Source organism: Psittacula echo (genome assembly GCF_963264785.1).
Source record: "Psittacula echo genome assembly, chromosome: 5".
In the NCBI taxonomy this organism is placed as follows: Eukaryota; Metazoa; Chordata; class Aves; order Psittaciformes; family Psittacidae; genus Psittacula; species Psittacula echo.
In genome coordinates, this window is record NC_137739.1 from 39,055,462 (window position 1) to 39,074,003 (window position 18,542).

The window sequence follows — 18,542 nt, forward strand, 5'->3', positions numbered from 1 at the left end:
TCTGAGGTATTTCAGTTTAAGGGCACCTGTGATTCTGTTGGACTTGCTGTTTCATTTGCACCAAAGCAAGGTGGTGAGGGTGCTGAGGCGCTGGCACAGGTTGCCCAGAGAAGTGGATGCCCCATCCCTGGCAGCGTTTAAGGCTAGGTTAGACAGGACTTGGACCAACCTGGTCTCATGGAAGGTGTCCCTGAAAATGGGAGAGGGGTTGGATCTAGATGATCTTTAAAGTCCTTTCCAACCCAACCCATTCTATGAAAGCTGAGTGCAGAACTGCAGGAAGAGACAGGCACAGGATGATCTGCAGCAGCACCACCAGCCTTCCTGGAAATAAGGCTAGCTAGGGGTTCAGCCAAAGGAGTTGGGTTTATGTAGCTAGATCCACGACAGATGACAAGCCCTCCTGAAAATACATTTGGGAGGAGACAGAAGCAGTAAGACTGCTTTAATCCCATTACTACCAGAAATGCTATTCTAGGAGTACCAGCTCAAATTCTGCCCACAGCCTGCCAGAGGGAGCAGCTGAATGAGACACGGTCAACAGAAGAGTCCTACAGGGGTCAACCACAAGCTGTCAATTACCACTAGTCCAGTGCCAATTCCAGCCCACAGAAAAGTCCTCCATGATTTTTGAGAGATTTGGTGGTTCAGGACATTGGGTCATGTGAAAAAGCTAAATTAAGTTTCTCTTCCTTTATTGAAGTACATGCCAAGAGGCAGAGACAACCCATAATAGTTGGTATTGCTTGCTGGGAAAACATTTTGTTCTTCTCTCACCAACCAATTAATTCAACACTTTCTCTTATACAGATTTACTAAGCCAATGTTTCTCTAAAAATCATATTAATATGCGGAATATTCCATTTGCATTAGACAAGCCATATCCCCCTTCTATCCTGCCCCAGTGGGTGGTGTTATATATAAATTTGAATACCACCATTGTCCTTATCCAAATTTCAGTTGTGATGACACAAATGAGCAGCAGGCAGTTATGTCCTGAAACATCCCAATGTGTCCCTTTCCAGACAAAAGAGGCTAGCTGCTCCACCTCTGCTGGTTCATCCTGTGATTTTTATGCAGCAGCTACAAGGGGCAAGTTACCATTACCCATGGGGAAAACACCTGAAGGCAGTGCTAATTGGCATTTAATTTTTAAGCTATATGAAGCCAGTTTTATATAATTCTATGCTATGCTTATTGACAGAGCAAGGTCATTCCCTTAAAGGACTGGTTTTCACCACTACCAATCATGCTCAGCTCCAAAATAACCCAGTATCTCAGTCTCTACTGCCTTGCGTCCTCCTTAAACTACCTTTCACTAATCAGAAAAGCATTCAAGCAGTACATACTATTTATAACTGTATACAAACACCTCCAGCCTCAGCAGCATGTTGCTACTCTGCCTCTGGCAAAGAAGAACTGAAGATCAGCCACCTAAAACTGATGTTAGCCAGGCTGCTGGGAAGACCCATATCTGCAGCTAAGAGCTCCGAGATGAAACAGGAAGGCTACTTCAAGCCTGTGCAATGCATAAGGATGAGAACCATTCCAAAGGTTAAACACCCCACAGCAGAAGGGGTGACAAGTGGGGAAAGAAGGTCCCCTCCAGACCCGAATATTCAGCAGCAGGGCTTTTGCACCAAGGGCACTATGATGCTCTCCTGTTGATGTTAGACCACACTGATTGCCATTGGCCAGCCAGCAAAAGGACAGTTGACCCATGAGGCATTACAAGTGGAAAAAAAAGCCTAAGGCACAACCAAAAATAGGAGCAGAACAGGCTGAAGAGAGAGAGGGGTATTGTGGACATTCCACCCAGCAGCTCCTGTGACTGCAACTCAGCCATGACACTGCAGCTCTCTCTGGGAGAGCTCCACATCAGCACAAAGATCACGCTCTGTGCCAGGGACATTCCTGCCCCTGGCTAGTGCAGCAGTAAACATGATGCAAGCTTAAAGGAAGGGCTCTCAAAAGGGATGGAGAAGAGAACAGCACAGACAGCTGATGAATGCAGGAAAAGCATCTCCTGTTCCTGATGGTAGGAAGCACAGCCTGAGAGGTCACACCCCCGACTGCAGTTGCCATACCTTACCTGGACTAGTGGGGCAGGAAGGAAACTATGCAGATCCTCACTAAACCTGTTCTTATTCAACACCAGCAAGAATCCAAACTGACTCCTTCCTACACCTCAGCAAGGTGGCACCACTCCTCTCTCCTCAGTCCCATTACCCAGCTATGGCTCCAGACTGGCCAGACACACCAATACCAAAAGCTTTGAAAAGCAGCCAGCTAGCAGAAGGAAGGGCACGTGTTTCTGGCATTCCTTCTGCACCATGAGAGCTCAATGCCTGTCAGCTTGGGATGCCATGACCAAGCTATTTTGACTGCAAGATCTTCAGCACAAGAGACAGCTCCTCCTCAGCATAATCAAGCCCCAGAATGAGGTCCCTGGTTAAGTTCTGCTTAGCTATTTGTTCAAGCTATGTTTCTGCCTTACTCAGCATAGATGCTCCCTGCAAAAGTCTACAGCTACAATCTTTACACTCCACTTGCAACGCAGATGGTTGCTGAGCACCACTGGAGCTCTCATGTTGCCTACTGGTAAATCTCAGTCCAGAGCTGAATTTAGGAATAGGCTGAGTCAGAAGGAATTCACCAGCATCGTCTCCCCCAAGGTTAATTTAACTTGGCTGCCTGTCCCTCACTATTTCAGATGTTCCTGTATCTCATCTAAAAGCCAGTTTCCAATGATGAGCACAAGTTTCAGGAGATCTGTTCTTCCTAGGCACAAATCCCCAAGCTGCTCCAGCTAAGCACACGCAGCTCCTGCACCTGCCTCTTCTCTAAGTACTGAGAGTCAGCAACACATGCTTTTCTGGCCTGGCCTCTCCTGGATGATAAAGTTCTAATTATAACACAGTCCTGTCACCAGCCCAAAAATGCAAAGCTGTAAACAAGAGGCACTGAAACAAAAGTTTGGAACTGACATATACACAATAATTAACAGAGAACTTTACTGGATGTTTCCTCACAAGGAGCTCAGACCACCAGAAACGGCCCATTCATTCACCCCTTTTAGCAACATGCCAGTGACCAAAGGACAACCCCTATTCTTGTGGGCAGTGCCTTCAGTCTATGAAAGATCCCACTGCTTGGCCAGACTTATGCTCCTCTTCCCACACGCATGCTGAAGCAACCTGGTTTCCACACATTTTCCCAGGAGAGCAAGAACCAGACAGACCTTCAGCTGAGCTAAGCTAGACAAAAGCTGACTCGTCCCAAAGGGAAACTGACCCAAGACATTCTCCAACAGCCTCTAAGTGAGGCTGGATGGATGTCAAAGGGAGGTCCAAGGCGAAATCCATACCAGCAGGAAATAAAGTGAGAGTAATGATTTATGATCTGCCCTAGTAAGACATTTCAGGTGACAGATATATCCCACAGCTTGTGACAGCTCTTTAATTTCTGCGTGAAATCCTGGAGAGATGCCTAAAAGCATTGATATAGAAAGGATATTTACCCCTCACTTTCCAGAAGCAGTAAAACTGCTACTATTTAACACAGTAAAACTATCCATTTTTAAATGTTTGAGGCAGGGGGGTGGCAGCCAGCAGTGGAGCCTTTAAAGGCACCAATATTTTTTTACATCTGCACATTTACATTCATGTAAGCCAGTAATATTGAGAAACTCCATGTCCCAGAACAAGCTGTTCTTCTGTGACTTCCCCAATTTTTGTTGCTCTGAGGTGTATTTGTTTTGAGGTTTTCACTCAGCCTCACTCTGACTATTTTGCCATCAGATAAGAAACAGCTCAGCTGACTTGGCTTCAAATAAGAAAACCTTCCTTTCTGTATCTCTTCTGGCAATACGCAGCTAGCAAACACAAATCCCCCTATAACATACACCCACTGAGCCTACAGACAGCCCTACCGCTTGCTCTCTGTGGCAGGTAACCCTTCTCATCAGGAGCTCTATGCACGGATTTAACACCAGAGCTCATCAAGCTAATGATTTTGCCAAGGGGAGACCTCAGAAAGCCTAGCCATCAGGTGTAAATAATGGCCTTTCCCACCTTTTCTTCAACAGTGAGCGGCACTGATATGTACTCTATTGGAATAACTCCTAGGGAACCCTATCAGACTGTGGTAAGCACCTTACAGGTGGGGCAGGTAGACACACCAAGAAGTGACAGCTTTTCAAGCAGCACCAGCTCTCACAGCCAGATGCACATGCTGAAGAAAGGGCTCTGGCCACAACTCTTTCTGGTTCAGATTCTCAGTGCTCAGCACTGCGAAGTCAAGACACAAACCATGCCACAACGCAACCTGCAGCAGTAAAGTAAATGCAATCACCTGCAACTGCTTCAGAGCCAGAAGCCTCCCTCTTATTAACATGTTTGTCCCCAAGATGTTTGCTTTTCTGTTTCAAGTAAAATTTGGGTAAAACACTCCAAAACACTGTTGGTCACTCTCTGCTTAGATAAAGCCAAACCAAAAGGAGGAATTTTCCCCCTTAGAGACAAAGAGATAGTTATTTTGTGTGGTCTAGATACCAGTTAATAGATGAACCAGAACTACTGCCATGTCCTGGATATGGGGAGCATAAAGAGAAGATCAGCTTTCAAGTTGCCCGAGTTTTTTCCTCTTGCAAAGTGCAGCTCACCACAGAGCCCACAGTGACAGCTGCCTGCCTGTCCACTCATTGGTATCTACAGGATAAGACCCTCACACAAGCCAAAAGCACAGAAGCACAGCTCATACCTCATCTCACCTTAAGGCAGGTTCCTGTTTTGTACAGAAGCAGAAAGCCTTTGGGAAAACAGGCACAAGAGCTGCCATGCTTGATTATGTCTCTAAGCTGCACCAGACTTAACGTAGCTTTGGCATACCAAAGGCTCACGTGGTGACTGGTGTTCTGCAAGCTGAGGCCCGCTTTGTTTCTGTGGTCAGGACAGGAGCATTTATTTTTGCAACACAAATCAGAACACAGTGCAGCTGCTATTACAAAACAATCAGTAGGAAGGCCAAGAGGCAGCTCAGTTCAGGCTGCCAGCCAGGATCATTCTCTGCCACAACCACAACAACAATCCCCACTAGCCTAATCTTTCTCCACTGTAATTCCTTAATACGAGGCTTAATGCTGCATTTCTGTTCACTGCGTTAGAGAGAGTATAACATATATAATATATATAGTATAACAGTGCATGAAAAGGAAAAGCTGTTCAGGACCCCAGGCAAACTATACTGAAAACCATGTCCTGTCCTCATTCAGTCATCAATCCTGTCAATGCTATAGTGCAACTCAAATGGCGTGGGATGACAAGAAAAGGGGATTCACAGAGTAACAGAAGGTACAGCTCAGATCCCTGCTGTTCACTCTGAGCCACAGCAATGCTAGGTTTGGGGTAATTTTTTCAAAAGCAAGTACTCAGCGAGAGAAGGCAACTGGAGGAGAAACAGACCAAAACCCATACTGTAATAATGCAAAATTGCCCTTCTCCTCTGCACTGCACAGCAGCGTAAGTGGAACCACATCCAACTCTTGCTTTATACATCCAAGTGAAAACCACCAACACAAAGCTTTCAGTGGCTGTTACTCTGAGTAGGAACGGGTGCAGAAGGATCAAGTCTCAACCACATGCACAATGTTGTACACACACTCCATACTCGCTTCTCAGGGTCAGTTTTCAGAACAGCACCATGCACCTACAGAAAGAGTGCACTGTTTCCACTTCACAGGAGAGGTATCAATAGAAGTAAGATGTTCTGGATAAAAAGAGATCAGTGCTACAGGGCAGTAGATACATTTGCGGGCACCTGCACTACAGATCCACAGAGGAAAAAGTGGAGTGAGCAGTCCTCATCTGTATGTCTAGAGCCCAGTGAAATAGCTGCCACTCCAGCACCCCTTCGGCTTTATCACACACTAATCACTACCCTCACCAACACCAAAGCAAGGCCCACACACAGCTTTTACTGGCTTACAGTCTAACTTCTGCTGAACGCTCTCCTGCACACTTACAGGCAGTGTTTGTTTTGTGATCATCAGAGATGTTTACCAGAAATACAGCTGGCTCTCTCACGCAGAGCACCCTGTCTCCTTTCTCTCTGTCCTTTCCCACTATACACTTGTGTGGCTGCTAAAGTCCTGGCACAGAATAAAAGGAATAGGCCTGAAGCCCCCCACTGGCCTTTAGCTTGCACCGTGTGCAGCTCCTTCATGCTTGCACAGCTAGCCAACTGCTCCAACCCATGCCATGCACCTCCCCAGGCACATGCAAGCATGCTGCTTGCTGTGCCTGCTTTGCCCTTCTTCCATCTCACATGGGCATGTGAAGTGTCACCTTACATGCCTGAACTCTCCCCCACCACCCACAGCATGAGAGGAGCAGGCTTCAGCAAGGAAGTGAGAATGAGAAGCTTTGTCCCAAAGCAGTTCTCAGAAGAAGGGCATGGGTATTTTGCTCTAGAAGGAATCTAGAAGCAGCTTAACTGGGAAACATCTTCTGGCAGACCACAAGGCAGGCTGCATTACTTGGGAGCCATGACACAAGAATATCTGGAGACTGATGTTACCTTTCTTCTATGGATATCAGCAGTGGTCCCTCAGCCACAACTCCTAGCCATCAAGATGACTCAGATTCCAAAACCAACCAAAAGTAGGACTCACAGAGGTTGCACAGACCCCTGCAAGGGAAGAGCTTCTGTGCAATACTTCCCGCAGCACACAAGCAAGGAGAGCAGCAAGACAGATGTAGCAATGTCCAACTGAAGTTCACACACAGAGAATTAACCCTTCTGTGTGCAGAAGTATGGCTGGTAGTTAAACGGTTACTGTGTTCCTATAAAAGAGTTTTTACCAGTCTCGCTGAATAAGAACACTGGGCTAAATAAATTAGTGCAATTTCCTCTTGTGCTGCCAGTCCACTCTGAAACAGGGCTCTAACTTTCTCCATGCATGGCATAACTACAGCATGCTGAATCCACACCCTTCCTCCACCATACACTGGAATAACAATTTTTGCTAGGCCCAGCCCTGAATCAGCAGCATTCAGTGAAGCTGGCAAGAGCAGCTCTTGTAATTAACGTATGTAAAGGGCTCCCGATCCATCTACACCTTCAGATGCCATCTCCTGTACTTCAGGATGCTAAACTAGATAATCCACAGGAGTGGCAGCTCAGACACTGGCATAGCCTCCAGTGCTCAACTGGTACTTGGTCCCCTAGATCCTACTAAATCCTAACCCAAAGGCTTCCAAAACCAGTATCTATCCAAACAAGCTATAGTGTATGAAGAAGAGAATGGCTCATTCTCAGTTCTCCAGCGATAGCATAGCCAGAAGCCTGGGAAACAGCTGCATAAAGACATTTCACAAAGCTTGCAGATTCCAGCGGATTTGTCAGGCAGAAACCATCAATGCAGATTTGGCCTTTATCTGTATGAGAAAGCACCACAGCTTCAGGCTTGGGCAGGTGCCAGAGGGCAGCACAAAGCCCTGGGTTCTACTAAAACTAGCAGCTTCCACACCTGACATATCCCAAGCACCAAGAACAAAGTGCACACCACCTGCACGGACCCGTCACCTCTGGGATCGCATGGAGCTTGGCTTGTTCTGAGCCTTTCAGCTGAGGAGAGTCCTGGACTCCAGGAACACTGAAGGCAGCTCTCCCAGACACACTGTACAAAGAGCAGCACAACCCCTGGGACAGGATCAGGCCTGTCACAAGTAGCTATTGTACCAGAAATGCCAAACTCTCTCCTCCTTTTCTCCTGTCTTTGTAGCTACAATAGGTAGAGCTACAACAACCTCTAGGTATCTTTCCTACACTCCAAGGCTCATCAATTCCCTCCCTTCTACATGCTCCCTGAAAAGGATGTTTTACTGCCCCAGACCTTATCACTTCCAGGACACATTTTGCCTTTTCCCAAGGACACATTTATTTAGGACCTTCTACATGGAGTCATTTCCTCTACCCCTGCTTTTCACCAGCTCCCACCCTCTCTAGTGCCTTATGCCTGCTTGACAAGAAAAGACACCCCAAGACAAATACATATATAGGGGTTTGACTCCAAGATTCTTGACAGCACATCCTGACATTCACCTCAAGTCCCAGGAACACTTAGCAGAAAGAACAAGGCAGAGTATGGGCAACTGAAGTGTAGCCACTACAGCAGTGGGAGTTTGAAACTAAGACAGAGTAAGGAACCTGAGGATGGTTTTTTTATTTATCAGGACTAACCTTATTCCAAACATAATCAATACTGGACATAGGACTCTGAAGTACACTCAAAAGTTTCTCATATTTTATAGGGAGAACTTGCAGGTACCTTGAAGAGTCTGGGAAATAAGAGGTAGAAAGAAGCGAAATAGCCTGGACAGGCTACAGGTTCATGAGAGATGCTGAAATGATGGGTCAGAAGAATGACCATGCAAAGATGGCTTGTGCTGTTTGCACAGCTGCTGCTGTGGCTGAAGGAGCAAGGCTGGGCACCAAGCTGCTCTGCACACCTCCTGTCTACGTGAGGTGACAAAAGAATAAACACATGCACTGCTAGGAATATGCATTTCACTGAAAGCAGCTGCATGGCTTCCCTTGCACTCATTCAACAAGATACCTGCAAGAGCACCCCTCCTCATGGAAAAGAGCCAGGCAGACAGTGGGAACAAGCTCCTTCCCTCCCAGCAAAAGGCACCGCACAGTATGCCGGATGCCAGCTTACTCATCTGGACATCTGAGCCTGCAGCCCTGTGACCACTCATGGCACCCACCCAGGCACAGCAGCTTCTCCGCCAAGCCAATGGAGATTTCCAACTATGTCAGCACGGAACATTCACGCACCTCTATTTTCCACCACAGAAAGGAAGGAGCAGCTTTACTGCTTCCAGGGAGCACCAGAAGGTTCCCCATGAATCACATCCACATCTCCATGTATGTACATAAAGGTGCCTCTACTTTCATTGACAGTGCTGGAGCTGCTGAGCTCAACAACTTTTGCCCCAGCTAGGGCCTCTGGAGGAGATGCAAGTGAACCTCTTGTGCAGGGAAGAATTTGAGTTCTGAGAGGCCACAAACGCGATAAAGCTTTCCCTCACGTACCTGGGGAGACCTATGGATCTCTTCACACAGCCATGCGAGACTGCACTACATATACTTCCCCTCAGATAAGCTTCATGAGTCACGCTTTGAACAGCCTAAACTGGCATTGCTCTGAGGACTCCATAGAGACTAAGCTGATTTATTTCCCTCTATCAGTCTGGGATTTGGTGTTAGGAGTCCACACACATTAAGAAAATAATCTCCATGGCCAGTCCCTAAGCCTTTGCATGCACATAACCAAATTTCAGGAGCACAACATTTAAGATGCTGCTATCGTTCATTGTCTCAATTTCAAAAGATAAAAGAGGGTTTGGTTGTTGGTTTTTTTGTTGTGGTTGTTTTTTTTTTCCTCTCTCCTCCTCCTGCTACTTAATGGAAAAAGGCTGCAGTTCAGCAGCATATTTCCTGGTGGTCACATGGTGACAGCTGACAAGCAAACCCAAATGTCAAATAACTATTACTTCATCCCAGGTTGAGCCCGACACAACTCCTGGCTAAGGCACTAGTTTAAAAAATAGGAAATCGTGTCAACAACACAGGAAGAGCTCTCCAAAGAACACCCTACACAACACCTCTCAATCTAGCAGACATACAGCCTCCTTTCTGTACTCTTAGTACTTGAAACATTCCCTCATCTTGCTTTATTGTTTTCTGATGACACTGTCATGCTTTAGGAGAACAGCTAGCTCCCACAGATGCAGGATTCATAGCCAGCTTTGTCTCTGACAGCAGAACCTACCTCTTCCCCAAAAAAAGCAGCATTTCAGCAGTTCAACCCACCCTCGGATGAGGGCTGTATAGGACAATATTTACACATTACACGGACAATTCAGACGCTCTTGGTTAACTGTGAGTAGGAAGCACAGTCCAGGACCTTCTCATCAACTTAAAATCAGATTTTCAGTGATTACATGTTCACATCCCATCATTCATCCAGGCTGCTGCACTTCAAAAACAGGCACACCAAATCCCATGCAGCTCACTAGAGTGATGTGATTCAAGATCCTTAAAAAAACATATCCCCTATTCTGTATTAAAGATGTAAGAGTCCAACAGTGACTGCATTTTAACTAACATTATTTGTGACTGAAAATGGACAGTCTAGTCATGTCACACATGCCAGTTTTACTCATCCTGGCCAGTGCCTTAAGGGTTTTTTTTTCCAGATAGGTAAATATCCTCAGAGCTCCAAGCCTACAGTTTGTGAGAAGCTGCAGGATTTGAGGTGCGCATTACGGAAGAGAGCACAAAGTAAGCACAAAAGGACTTTTTCACTTGCTTAGCATATAGGGGTGCATTTCCTGGTGTGCTAGACTCCAACAGCCACAAGAGAAGGCACAGGCATGACAGAAGGCCATTTTCCAGAAAACCCTCAGGACAGTAAGTGATTCATACTCCAATACTGCAGTATGCACAATCAAGCAACTCCTATACAAACACGCGAGACTTTGCCCGATGCACTTCAACAGCCACAGAGATTATTCCAGTGGAAAAATAGCAACGCTTTTTCATGCCAGTGAACAGAAGAATCTCAAGGCTGGAGGGAGTACTTCAGATGTGGGACAATACCACTGTCACAGCCCCAGAGAATAAATCCAAGATCACTACAGCTTAATAGTAAAGTGTTTAACAAGAGCTAGGTGTGGTCACATCAGACCATAAATACCTCCTGGCCTCTAATTTAGAAATAATATCCTCTGCCTAGCTAGCATGTATGCCCAAAAATGTTTTATTTGGTATTCCAATATCAGCCTGAAGATCATTTGGTCAGAGCTTTCAGTTCAGTGTTAGCCCATAGCAAAGCCTAACTGTCATATACAAATAATGACAGTGTGGTATTAATTCAGAGAGAAGGCACCTGAACAGGTGCAAAAGCAAGAAGAAAAAAGACAGAAACGAAACCACTAGGTGTGATCTTGCACTCTAAAGTCCAGGAAAATTTCTGTTCTTCCTAATCAGGCTCTCAAAGGATCAGAACCAAAGAAAAAACCCAAAGAGGTTTGTTGACACCTCCCCTCAGGAAGTATTCATCTTTGCACAGCATAGTCTCACTGAATTCAGAGCAAAGTACAGATGTAGCCAAACCCATCTACATGAACCTAAATAAGCGATGCTTCCACAAAACTTCCCTCTGCTTGGCATCCACCAAGAGACACTATTCAGCATTTCAGTTTAATGGACAGGGCAACAGACAGTGTGGGGTAGCAGTTGCCGTAAGTTTCAAAGCCCACAGACTATAATGCCTACTCTCAGGCAGAACCAGCTGCACAGCAAACACATATACTCAGGATCCTACAACAGCCTGTACTAGGATGAACTGCTCTCCTAGCACAGGCTGCAGGTGTACCTTCCACCTAATCATTCTCTTCTTCCCTATGATTTCACTGTAACCCCTGGACCTCAGGCTGGAATTTGCCCTGTCAGGAGGATTTACACAGGGACAAGGTACAGTGATCCCATGCCCCAACTGAGCACCCTGTTTGCTTTTACTTTCAGAAGCTCTGCTGCTTAGAGCTGCTCTCTATCCAAGATATATGCCAACCACACAGGCAGAGTCAAAAGAAACTATCACAGAGAAGCCAAACTTAAACCAGAAATTGAACACCCAAGATCCAAGATTTGGCTGGCTTTAAACAGCATGTTTTGCTTTCTTCCAGGAAGGAAGCAAATGCTGCCTAGGTGACCCCTAACTCTGTCCTCTTTATCATGCCTCTCCTTGTACCTCACAGCGAGTGGGAAAAACCTATTCCAACACGGATTCACAGAACAATCTCTACCAGGCTGACTAACCCCCCTCAAGGGCAACGCTTAGCACACCATGGGTGCTCTGGACATACAACAGCAAGAACACAGACGTAACAACAGACTTGGTCAGAACAGTAATGGCTTCTGAGCAAGGCAAAGGATTTGGGCATTACTGCCAGCCTGTCTCATGTTCATGCCATACCCCTGAGTAGCACAGGGACCACCCAGTTAAGGAACTGATTGGGCAGCCACCTCTTTAACGTAAGGAACAGCAAGTAAAGCAACTAAACCCCCAGCAGCTACCAACAAATGAGAAGGGACTAGAGGAGGCCTTTTCCCTTGTCCATGATAAAAGCTAGCACCATGGCATGACTACAACCTTTGAGATCCCAGCCTGGGGTTTGAATGGCTTCCCATCAAGCTCCAGGAGCAGCAGTTACACTTCACCAGACATTTCTGTAAACAAAATGCTAAGGAGAGAGAAACTTCAAACCTACGTACACAGAAAATGCTTCTGCTGCATGAAGGCTACATCTCAAAACTCCACCTGTCCCCAAAGAACTGGAAGTGCTGCAGAAAGACACCTATGATGAAGGCAAGAGGAGTTCAAGTAGTAAACAGCTCTGGTTTCACTTGGCTTTAGGAGAAGCTCTTAATTCTGAGACTAAATAGATATGCCTGATTCTCTCACACCACATTCCCCTTTCAAGATACTTTTCTGAACTGGTTATTCTCGAAAGCTTCCAAGTACAGACTCTAGCATGTTTGTTGACTTCTCCTCCAGCACGCAAAACAGCTGACCTTACAGCTGAACAGTAAAGAACAGGAGGCACCACACACCATTCTCTTCAGTTGTTCTCTAAACATGCCCTAAGCAGGGACAGACTACATCGTGTGCCTGCTTCAGAGGTAACTTTTACAGCTTCTTCTGTAACTTGAAAACAGAAGTAACATCTAGCTAAACTGGAGATCTAGCTCTTGCAGAGGGCAGGAAAATTCCCTAATGCCTTACATCCTGAGGAATAACCCTCTTCTAGAAATAAAGATGCTAAGAAAGGCTAAAGATAGATCTCCTGGCTTCTTGGAGACACTGTTCAACTCTAATCCACACATGCAACACACTGCTCAACATCTCCAGCCTCAGCTGTTTCTCTCTTGTTCACAGCCACTAAGAGTGGGTGCCCACAGGTCAACAGGTCACCTCCTCATCAACAGCTCAAGCAAGCCAAACTCCCGAGCCAAGCCCCACAAGTCCACTTTTTATTACGGTGGAGGTCAAAACCACTGCTAACTTCCTGACGCCTGCTCTGAGGAGGGCAGCTGCTCCCCCCCTTCATCTCAGGGAGGCCAGGTGCTCAGTTTGGACCCCTGCATCTCCACTTTACCTTCCTGCATCACCCTCCCTGCATCACTCCCTCGGACCTCAGCCTGAGGCGCGAAGAGACAGAAAGCAGGGACGCTGAGGTAAAGGCCTTAAAAACAAAGCGCCGCTCGCATGTCGGAAGGGTGAGGAGGGGGGCGGAGCGCTACTTCCACCACCCCTCCCCTCCCGGCTGCTGTGGTAATTAATAAATTAGTAACAACAAGGTGTACTGCTTACCGAGGCAGGCGCCACTGACGAGGGCGGTGGCGGTGAGCGCCCCGGCTGATGCACCGTAGATCTTCCTGGCGTTGGCGACGAGGAAGGGGGCATGTTCCTGCAGGCAGCTGGCTACCCCGACGTGGTAGACCCCCAGGAAGCCGCAGCCGGCGAAGGAGATATTCCAGGTGGAGTCCGGGGGGAACATGGCCTCCGCGCCCCGCTGTAGGCGGGAGGGGAGGGGGTTGAAAGGGGAAGAAGCAGCCGCGACGGAAAGCCGCGGGGCTCTCCTCGAGTTACACGGCCCTGGACAGGCGAGACGGAAGGCGAGAGCCGAGAAGCGCTGCTGCCAAACGAGACGGTCACTAGCACGGCGACGTTTGCCGCGGGGCTGTCGGTAGCGGCTGCCCAGCTTATATGAGGCGGCGCGGCGGGCGGGGCGGCTCGGCCTCTCCTCTCGCAGGCCCCGGCCCTGGGCGGGAAGCAGCCGGCTCCTCCTTCCAACCCTTCCTCCGGTGAACCCCGCTCTCAGCCGCGGTCCCCGTGGGCATTGCGGCTGTTCGCTGCCCGTTCAAGCGCAGCAGCCGTACCAGCGCCACCCTGCAGTGTCAGAGGTTTCTTGGAGGAGAAAGAGGAAAGGAGAGGATTAAGGGTCCTGGCAGCACCCCAAACGTCGCTGTGTACTGGGGCTGTCTTCCCCTCGCAAAACATACTGTTTCTTGGCAGCTTTTGCTCAAAGTTAGAGTTTCCCACAGTCCTTTGTTTTTCGGGAGATGGGGAAGAAACATGAGGGGAAGGTAAAACCTTTCCCCTTTTGTAAAAAGCTGAGGAGCCAGAGGGAGGCATGGCTCTCCACAGACACAGCGCAAGAACAGAGAAGCAACCCCTCTCTCTTCACAGCTTTCTCTGTCTCTAAACTCACCAAAACTTATCTTTGCTAACCTCTTATTTTTCTTTACATGCTCTAAGCACACCAAAACACTTACCTTCGGTCAGGGCAACTGCAATTTCCAGTGGTGCTTCTGCACAAGCAAGGCGGCACCATATCAGCTCACCACAGAGCAGCACTGGGTGAGAGGCCAGTGCTATTAGGAGATGAAAATAGGTTGCAGAAGCTGGAAAGATACCTTTGTCATAAACAGTGCAGACTATAGTCATTCAAACAATTAGAAATGTGAAAATTTACAGGGACATCAAGAGGATCAGCACAGCAAGAGAAGCAGCTGTTCAACTCAAAGCAAGGAAGCAAGATCAGCAGGAAGGAGGTTTGGAAGGGTACAAACCAAAAAGCAACAGGGTTTTGTTTTTTACCTTCACCTTAATGAACCTTAATTCATCTTGTCATAAATCTGTTTGCATTAGTTTTCTTATAACTGGTTAGAAGTTTCTCATTTGGGACATTTGTCTTTAACAGCTCTCAGACTAATCAAAGCTCGGCCTTCCTCCCCTCAGGAATTTTCACCACTTATGTCAGCAGTGGTTATCCAAGTAGCCCATCTCCTGTTCTTTCCATGTGCTCTTTCAAAGGACCAGCACTCCAAAGGCTAGTACACATCCCATAGAGGTTGTAAGAAGAGCTCTCTACTGCCTCATAGCTGACCAAATCAACCCCAATTTAGCAAGCAACCCTTGTATAAATCCAGTATTTGAGCTCAGTTTAGGCCTTGTACTCCAGCCTTTCCAGACAGAGCACTTTTTCATTAAATATTTGCTCTTTCCCTCTGTCAGACAGAGAGGACTCCAGCCTTATCTTTCCTCCAGGTCCTATCCTGCAGCCTAGCACCTCACCTAGCTGCCAGTAACTACCCTCGATACATATTCACTCCATCCTGCAGCTACTAACCAATTAACCCTATTTATCGCAAGTCCTCTCTTTTTGCCCTATACCCACCCTTCTTTCTTTTCCTGTCATACCTCTACCTTTGTAATTTCCTTCATTCCTTGTGTTTGATGTGATTGCATAACCCTTGTCAGCCCTCATCTCCTCCACCTGAAGAGGTGAGCATTGGCACACCTGAGCCTTGACCACTTTAAAGACCCTTGACACTGAGACAATCATAGTGCTTTCAGCCCATGCTTCTGGTGATGCAGAAGGGTATTTCCATGTAGCCAGAACCAAATAAAACATTGTGTCTTTCATTTTCCAGAACAGGGATTGTGCTGCAGAAGAACTAATTGATGGGCGGTGACTTTAGCAGAAGTCTGTGGCAAAACTGAAATATTGAACTTTGTTTGCAGATACCTCCCTAACACTTGTAACCACAATAACAGATTCATTCTTGAGCCAGCACTGCTTCCTCTTCTTTCAGCATTTCACAAACCTTAAGGCTCCTACTGTGTCTGGAAAACAGAAACAACAATGCTGCGACAATGCTGGGGTTAGTTTCACTTGACTTCTCAACAGCGATCTTGTCCTGAGTTGTTTACATCACTCTGTCTTGGCCTTCAGTGTACCTTATTTGAGGAGGTTAATGCTGCCCCATTGAAACAGGTTAATGAAATAAACCACATGAACTGTAATCTCTTGTGGAGGGCTGCCTCGGTACTGGCGCTAACAGGCTGGCACAAACAGGTTTTTCTCAAAAATCAATTAACCCCCCCAAACTAATCTTCTGATTGAGAAAGTGCTGCCACAATCCTGCAATGGCTTCTAATTCTGCAGTAAGCCAGGTCAGCAAGATTTACATGGCAGCTTTTCACGTGTATCAAATTCCTGTCAGAACACTACAAGTTCACACATGCCCTTACATGTTGTGATGCCAGAGACAGTTTCTCAAGCAATCTGTTTGTTGCACTTGTCTTCCAGTCTAGTGAATGGTCAGCGGATAGTACATACAAAATAATACTGTACAAGCAAACAACCTCTTTTTCAGGTTGTTGGTGGCCAACAGGAATTAATTTTAAAGAGAAGCTGAGAGGCAGTCTGTTATACTCTTGTCTTCAGTATGTTACTTTAGTATTGCTGCCTGTGGTCAGCAAGGCCAGGCACTGGCCATGAAGCCCAATTTGAGTGCTGTTAACGTCACTGGAAAGCCTGTCTTTGACATCTTTATCTTATCTATGATGTTTGCATATTCAGACAATTCCATGGCAAATACTTGGGACTTGCTTCATAGGAGCATCTTCTGAGGCAATGCAGCAGTCCCCTTGTCCTGCTCACTTGGGACTGAATGTTACTTCTAGGAAAGCTACTACAGATACCTCTGCCCTATGTAAGTCAAACCTACTGAGTTCAACAGGGCTGCCTCCATGTAGCAGCTTGCAAAATTGGGCCTCAGTAGTTAAGAGTGAAACCAGTTAATTTAGTAGTGCCCCCAGGGAACTTTTTTTATTGCTTTCCAGTAGTATCCAGGATGTTCTTCCTGCTTTCCAAGTAGTGAAGATGTCATGTCACTCTCCCTGCCCCATGCTGTTTGTAAGGAACGATTTTCAGTCATAGCCGATTCGAGATGGCACTGCATTTGTGCCCTAGTGAGGAAAGCTCACGTTTCAACATCAAACTCATGACTAAATCACTCTCCCCTAACATCAGTTATCAGCATAACCTGCAGACACGAGGCTATCATTTCCTTTGTCTTCAGTGCCTTTGAGCCTTTTTTTATGAAGTCAGAAAAAATCTATCCTAGCTAATACTGGTTCTGCAAGAGGACGGACTAGGCCACCACTCCAAGTGTTTATAGGCCCTAGTTTTCTCTGAGAGCATCACTGAATACAACACATCCACCCCACCACTACCCTTGCCTTTGGAAATTATTGCTAAGTCTGAAAAGGCATCAGTGACACTTAAAAATTCAGAACGCTGTCCACAGAACAGGAATCCCAAATCTTTCATAGCTGAAGGTCACTAAGATCAGCAGAACAGAGTGGTGAACTCCATCCAGAGCACTGAACAAGTCTGCAACAGACTTCCAGGCACATCACTGCTCACGTACAAAGCCAATGTAAAGAGGTACATACAGGGAAAGAAGCTTAACATACCTTGATTTTACATTTAGAAGAAATGCTCATCATGCAGAGGTTTTGGCAAATTCTGTAAAATGCATGTGAAATCTTGGAGTAGACCTGCCCCTGACCTTCACAAGGAACACCTACAGGGTGCTTATGTAAAATACACTGGCTCCCCAGGGCAGTGCAACAAGTGCTGTATTTTCAGTGCTTTCTCCCAGAGCTGCCCCGGAAAGTTTCTTCTCTAAAGAGTTTATCAAATGAGCTGTCTTTCTCAAAGCTGACTGAGGAGCATTTTTATTAAAATTATGCACTTCAGAAAGGAATTTAAAGGCGATAAGAGGACACCCAGCACAGTATCAAGTCCATAACTCAAGACTTAACAGGTCACAGGGAGAAGAGAAAAACGGGGAAGTTTTTCTGGATGTAGTCCTCCCCTCATCACAGTAGCCAGCAGCTGGCACCACAGGTTTCAGTCTCAACCCACAGGCCTGGGCACAGCAAAGCTCATGAAATAGCTCAATGCTACTGAAACAAATTCCTTTGTGCATGGAAAAATCCTGCTGAGTGGTGTGACAGGGCAGTTCTTTCCTGTGAAAACATTGACCCTGCTCTTGCAGCAGCTAAACAAGGCAGTATCAGAGTGGGTAGGAGGGCTACCTCCCGGTAAAACCACATCCAGGAAACGCTCTTTTTCAGGGATGTGAAATGGAGAAGTCAGCAAGGGAAGAAACACAAGTATACCTGCATCCCTTCCAGTGTCAAACCACAGCTGCTACAACTGTCAGAGAACTAGTGTGAACAAGGAGCAGTTTCCTTACTCCCACAAATATCACCATACTAGAACTTAGGAGACAAAGTAGATCAAAGGTACTGGCACTGTTATCTCCTGTTACTCTTTCTTGCAGCAGGCACCTAAGGGCAGCAAGGGTTAGTTGATTTTTGAGGTCCGAGGATCCACATTTCAACTGCTCCCTTCCTCTGAGCACACACGCAGTTCTTGGAAAAAAATCCCAAAACACCATTCTCCTCAAAACAGTTTTTTTTCAGATCAAGGTGATTCATGTCCTGATAATTCAGCTATCCCAGATGAGCCATTCATTATAAGGAGCACCCTTGCATTCATCTCAGTGGCCCATGAAGAGCAGGATGCAGGTTTTCCTTGTTACAGATT

The 18,542-nt window shown here is 46.6% G+C and overlaps 1 protein-coding gene across 1 annotated transcript in view; it reads right to left on the reverse strand.

The window, feature by feature from the left end:
• The window catches only part of PNPLA2 (patatin like domain 2, triacylglycerol lipase), a 30,847-nt gene extending 16,368 nt beyond the window's left edge, over positions 1-14,479 (reverse strand). Inside the window, exons 1-2 of the mRNA XM_080618772.1 lie at positions 14,410-14,479; positions 13,445-14,041 (exon numbers count right to left, since the gene is read on the reverse strand). Of these exons, the coding sequence (XP_080474898.1) occupies positions 13,445-13,631 (187 nt within the window). The 5' untranslated portion in view covers positions 13,632-14,041; positions 14,410-14,479. The remainder of the gene's footprint in view (positions 1-13,444; positions 14,042-14,409) is intronic.
• Positions 14,480-18,542: the final 4,063 nt, after the last annotated feature.